The sequence below is a fragment of the Bactrocera dorsalis genome, chromosome 2 (assembly GCF_023373825.1).
Source record: "Bactrocera dorsalis isolate Fly_Bdor chromosome 2, ASM2337382v1, whole genome shotgun sequence".
NCBI lineage: Eukaryota > Metazoa > Arthropoda > Insecta > Diptera > Tephritidae > Bactrocera > Bactrocera dorsalis.
Genome location: NC_064304.1, coordinates 103,550,779 through 103,556,881, shown reverse-complemented (window position 1 = coordinate 103,556,881; position 6,103 = coordinate 103,550,779). Strand labels below are relative to the sequence as shown.

General features: G+C 41.2%; 1 protein-coding gene across 1 annotated transcript; it reads right to left on the bottom strand.

Moving 5' to 3' along the window:
- Positions 1-1,187: 1,187 nt before the first annotated feature.
- LOC105221994 (enhancer of split M2 protein) lies at positions 1,188-3,771 on the bottom strand. Its single transcript, XM_011199150.4, has one exon. The coding sequence runs from the start codon at positions 3,097-3,099 to the stop codon at positions 2,296-2,298; it is 804 nt and encodes a 267-aa protein (XP_011197452.2). The 5' UTR covers positions 3,100-3,771; the 3' UTR covers positions 1,188-2,295.
- Positions 3,772-6,103: the final 2,332 nt, after the last annotated feature.

Genomic DNA, 6,103 nt, shown 5'->3' with positions numbered 1-6,103 from the left:
CCACTCGCCAAGACGTAAGAATAATAAAAATAAAAAATAAAAGCTTTAAAAAAGCTACACTGTCACAACAACAACAACAATACGCCGGCGTATTTGTACTTGCGAGCAAACAGAAATACCTAAATACCCGCATACCTACAAACATAAGTACATCGAGTAGTCACTTTTCACATAACTGCATGCTCATCCAACAGCGACAACAACTACAACAGCAACATTCCAACAACATTAGCGACAGTTCCAGCAACATAGCAGCACATTGCTAATCATTGCAGTGAAGAATGTTCTCACATTCACATTTTCATAGCCAGTTACTTGTATTCAGTTCGTGTCCGCGCGTCCCGCATTCGTCTGGTCATCGGTGGCGAGCAGTCAACAGCACCTCGAAAAGTGTGGGAAAATGAGAACGTGCCTGAAGCAATGCCAAAGTTGTTGTCACTATTATTATTACATGCGCTATTTAAGGTATTTTTTCTGTTGTTGTTGTGCGCATTGCTGGTATTTTTGTACGTGTTGCTGTTGTTGTTGTGTTGATTATTATCATCACCTTTTTGTGGTTGAGTTAACTACACACTTTCTTATGCAAAGCAGCAATAAGTACGCGTACTTGGTATGAAAAGCAATGAGAATGATAGTGGACAGTTTTATAAAGGGGTACCCATTAGGGACCGGCCGAAATTAATTGTTGTTTAAATATTAAATTTCTTATGGAAATTTATCTCGATATCTGTTGTGAGTTCACAAATAGGGGGCACATATAGATCTGGACTGGCCCAAATAGCTGTAAAAAATCACCTCTAAAAAAAATCCGTATACGATCATGTACTAGAGCAGTCCATATCGCTCAGTGTCGAAATTATCCTGTTTGGCCTCAGTACACTTGAGCCAACGTTTTTTCCAATCCTCGAAACAGTTGTTAAAGTCAATTTTCGTAATAGCCTTCAATGCGCGTAGCGATTCACGTTTAATGTCTTTAATTGACTCAAAACGGACAGTTTGGCGGGTCGGAAGGAATTCGAAGGAATTCCACACCTCGATAATCGAAAAAAACTGTCAACTTAACCTTGATATTTGGCTGATTGATTGTCTTGTTTATGTGTTGATCATCAGTCGATGCTGAGAACGCCTTGAAGGTGGTTTGGGGACGCGTTCCCAACTCATAAAAACATTTGCCCGCGACAAAAAAATGATAACCGAAGGCCTTTTCTAACATTCCGAACGTTTCGGCAAGAGAAATTTGTTTACGCACACAAAATTTAATGGAGCTTCTTTGTTGATCGATCAACCACCGTATTGACTAGATTAGGTCCTGTGTGATTTCTCTTGTTCCCCAAACTGAAATTGTCACTCGGCGGAACCCGTTTACAGTCGATCGAAGAGATAAAACATAATTTCACTGTAGGAGCTGGAGGCCATCTCAAAAAGTTCTTTAGAAAAGTGTATGGTATGAGAAGGTTATAAAGGAGGCGGGTCACAATTAGACGATGGGAGTGGCACCGCTAACTTTTACGTGAAATCACATATATCTAGACCCAACCTACCGATTTCAGTTTTGAAACCTGGCTCTAGACCCCTTATAACTAACAAGCCTTATATACCTGAAGTATGAAATGTTCGGATATACCTGAAATTAGGTCTTCCTTATTTATTGTAACTATTTTTTATGGAATTTTGAGAGTAAGTTTGGAATGACCGCCAACAATAATCTCTTGTGGTTGAAACAGAAGCTCCACATTAGGTTGTGGCTCTAACTTCTTCTTCTTCTCTTTATTGTGAAAGCTTAATTTTTATCGGTTGGAAAATTTGTTCAACCTTTAGTTTGTGCTTACACTCTTATCTTCTTCTTCCCTTTCTTGTGAAAGATTCATTTTCCCCGGTAGGTTAAGCTGTCAAATTGATTACGGCTCATCAATGTCTCAACTTAACTCTAAGCATTTAAAGGGTCGATTAAACTTTTTTCCACTGTTTTTTTATTGTTGTACATATTTCAATGTATATATTTTGTATTTTACTTTTTTACGATTTTTAACATATAAATGTATAAATTAAGTTAATCATATCACAAATATTTATATTGCAAGCAAATGGGGCTATGAAGTGTACTTCTCGTACTTATTCTTGTAGATTTCTATTAGCATTACATACTAAGTACTTGATTACACTAAAATATAGGTATGTGTATAATTGTATAAATTAAACTAAAATAACAATGAGATCCCTGATGAAAGTAATGAAAGCCCCTGTCTTCCAACACTCACACACAGAGTGTTGTGAAAGCTCTCTGCGAAAGCACATTCACAGCAGCGCCGCCTGCAAAGGCAGCTGACGCCAACTCTGACACAACCACGCTGTGAGTAGGTCATCGTCGATTTTCTCCTGAGCATTCGTCCAGAAAAAGGTGCCCTCATCGGTGTGCATATACTGTATGGGCAGTTCGGTGGGCGCGTGCTGCGACAGCACCGCTGTGCCCTCTGGCATTGTGGGCCAATGAGGCGCGCCTGCTGTGCTGGTTGCTGCTGTTGTTGACGTGGATGTTGTTGCGGTTGTGTTTGTGGCTTGTGTGGCCGCATCACAGATGTGATGATGAAACTGCTCGTGCTGACAATTACGCCCATAGACACAGTGCGCGCACGTGCTGGCCGGCGTCTTCTCAATACTTGCACTGCTGATCACTGTCGTTGCAAATTTAGCACTTGCCTGACAGGGGCGCTCCCATTCGGGCACAGCGCGTGTGCTGCCCAACTCGCCTACGCCATGATTGCACTGCTCCTTTAAGCTCATTTTGCGCATGAGGCTGGCGTAGTCCTCAATATGCGCTGTGGGCCACTCTTCGCTGCCACTGTTAGCGTGCGCTTTTGTTGGGATTGTGTTGTTGAGGTGTACGTTGTTCGGGTGTAGGCTGGTGGCATGCGAACTGCTGTTGGCTGTGCTGTGGCTGCTGTTGCGCTTGCGTGCCATTAGCCGCAGTAGTGGGCGCCACATTTTGCAAAGCTTGCGCTTGGATTTCTCTGCTGGGGTGGCGGGTGTTAAAGTTGTATTCGCCGAGGTGAGGCTCATGTCGGCCAATTGATGTGCCAGGTTTTTTGTATCCGTATACATTTTTTTGGTGTCTTCCAATTATTTTTGTTTCTTAAATATTTATTTCCGCACAGTAAACTGTTTTCAAAAGTCGTCTTATCAAAATATCGCTCAAGAATTGTTAACATATACGTTCATTTCAAAAACTGATAATATGAATTTCGTTTTGGTCGCTGCGCGTGTTCTCGCTGTGAAAGTTGTTGATGAACTGATGCTGTTGCGCTTGCATCCGTACGTTTTTATACATCGACCAACCATCCGCAGTCGACCAGGCCGTCCAAACAGGCAAACCTACCAACAAACTAGCCAACCATTCATCGATCGATCGTGTGAACCAACGCAGCTGAAGGAAAGCAGAAATACGAGACGACGACAACAAACTCGGACTCGAACGGCGGCGCGTCTCCAGTAATTCTGCACTCAGCTGAGCGCCGCTCAACTGCACTTCCCAATTCTGGCTGACTGGCTGCCGTACAGAGAAATTCCAACAGGAATCATACCTTGTATATTTCCCATGTTGCCGTCACCGCTCTTTCTCTTCGCTCTCTACCACTACCACTTGTGTTGCTGGTGTGTCTGACCCAAAAGGGCAACACAAGTCAACGCACTGTCGACATTGTGATGACACAGCAAAGCCGTGTATAAGCAGAGTCATAAGCACCAACTCAGCCAACTGTGTATGCAGCGCAGGTAACATGCAACATCGACAACGACAACAACAACTACAACAGCAGCTGTTCGGGCTGTTCGTTGTTATTGTTGGCTTGCTCAAAAATTAACCAAAAATCTGCGCTGACTAAATATGAGAGCCGATGCGCTCAAGTGCGCCTGTATGCGAGCGCCCCTAAATGGTAGAGAAAAAGTGTGGGAAACAATTTTTGGGGTAAATGTTTTTTAATTACATTTGTGTTGTTTCTTTCTTGATAATAAATTTCTCTCGTTTTAACAGGATGTGGCATGATATCGTGTGGCAAATAGGCTGCGCTGTTTGCCGTCAGTCTTGGCGACTTTGAGGAACTCTACATTGGTAATAAGTACATATAAGGTTAGGTGAGGTTAATCTGGCAGGCCAATAAGCCACGCACAGACCAGTTTTGGTTCTTAGCGATACCAGCTGGAGTTCAGTTCCGAGGTTCAAGAGAAGTAGTCAGCCATTATGATACCTGCGCTTGACGCAAATTTTAACCGACTCTGCGGCCTCACTATAGATATCTCCTCCACTGTATCATACCGTGGGGACCACTTACAGCGTAGTCTTGCCAATGCGGGACAAGTGCTTAAGAGATGCTTCATTGTTTCCATGGTACCTTGCTCTAGGCCTCTCCTGCAGTCTTCTAAATATATATGTATAAAGAATACCTTATTTACAACTTCCGTTACATTTGATCTGCAGATCGTCTGGAGAGCAAGGGCTCTAACAAGCAAACTATTAAGAATTGAAGACAAAACAGAATTCGACTTTTTGGACTTCAAAATTTCCGCTTACAAATTGAAGATTCTATAAGTAGTAGTCTTCAAAGAGCGATATAGCTTTTTTGGGTTAAAAATAAGCTCCAATACACCTACTTTCTCAAGATACCCGCTTTTGGTCTACTATTCAGAATGGTCGTAAAATATTACGTCAAGGTCTTGTACCAAAGCAACTTCGACTCCAGTCCGACATTTTTGCATACCGTCATCTTGAAATTAAGATCCAGAATATAGGTTAGTATCCCGAATTTATAGACAATATGAAAAAAGCGCAGATTCAGTAAACGCGAGAATGCATAAGAGGTACTAACTAACTACCAGTTCTAAGTTTCAATGTGACAAGTTGAGGTTCAAATACTGACATATGTATGTATGTATGTGAAAGCTGTCAAAGCCATAATTCAGCAACGCTAAATAGACTATCCAACTTTATTAAAAATATATGCTTTATATTCCTTTATAAAAGTCGAAAAACTAACAAGTTTCTGGAAAGCGCACTTGAAGGAAGAAGAACTAATGGAAAGCCTTTACTTTCGCTCAAATAAGATTATAAGATTAGCGGTTTCGGAATTCCTTACGCTTTCAAGCGGTTCCCTATTATCACTGAAATTATTGTGAAGTTTTGACTACATTTTCTCATCTTCTTGACCGGTCGCGCCCAAGAACTCTTAAACTCAGTGGTAACAAAAATATTATGGCGATAAGTATTCACCTGTGCTTAAGATCTCCATATTTCTGCCTTTACTTAAAAAGTCCTAGTTGAATCTACTCCTTCTTTAAATGCCGTCCTACTGCCAACTGTAGCGCATTCAATTTGTGCTCACCACACACAGGGTGGTTAGTACAAAGGTGCAGTCAGTTCTATCATCCATATGAAATATCCTGTATTTTTATATTGCCAAACCGTTTGCTGACCCTGTAAGCAGTGAATTGACGGCAGAGTAACAACAACAGGTGGGCGCCTTAGCAAAATTATCGCTCTGCTTGATTCTGCGCAGTCGAAGTCATTTACTGTTGCGATCCCGTAAGCACGGGATTCGAGCAATATTGTTATTGGTGAGACAATGATTTTGAATAAAGATTTTCTAATTCAGTTAACATTATTTTATAAATGTTGGTACCAAGTTAGACTATTTTTAATAAAATAAATGTATACGATAAAATCAATAAATATTCGGGATTCTGTTTTGAAATGAGAAATCAATAAGTAAAAAGACAGCCAGGCTCCAGGGAAACAATAGAAAATCTCTTGTGCACTTGTACCGCATTGGCAAGACTACACTGTAGGCATCTCGAGTCCTCCCGGTATGATACACTAGAAGCGGTATCGATAGTAAGGCCACAGAGTCTGTTGAAATTCACGTCAAAGAGGACTACTCCTCATGGACCTAGTAACTGACTTGACTTGACTGAACTCCATTTGGTATCGCAAAGGACCAAAACTGGTCTAGGCATGGTTCATTGGCCTACCAGTCTAACCTAACCTAACCTAAAAACTCTAAAAACTAAAAAATATACATAGTTCTTCCGATGAAGTCGATATTGTAATAAAATA

Excerpts from the sequence above, each read along its gene's own strand:
- LOC105221994 (XM_011199150.4), bottom strand. The coding sequence starts at position 3,099 with ATGTATACGGATACAAAAAACCTGGCACATCAATTGGCCGACATGAGC.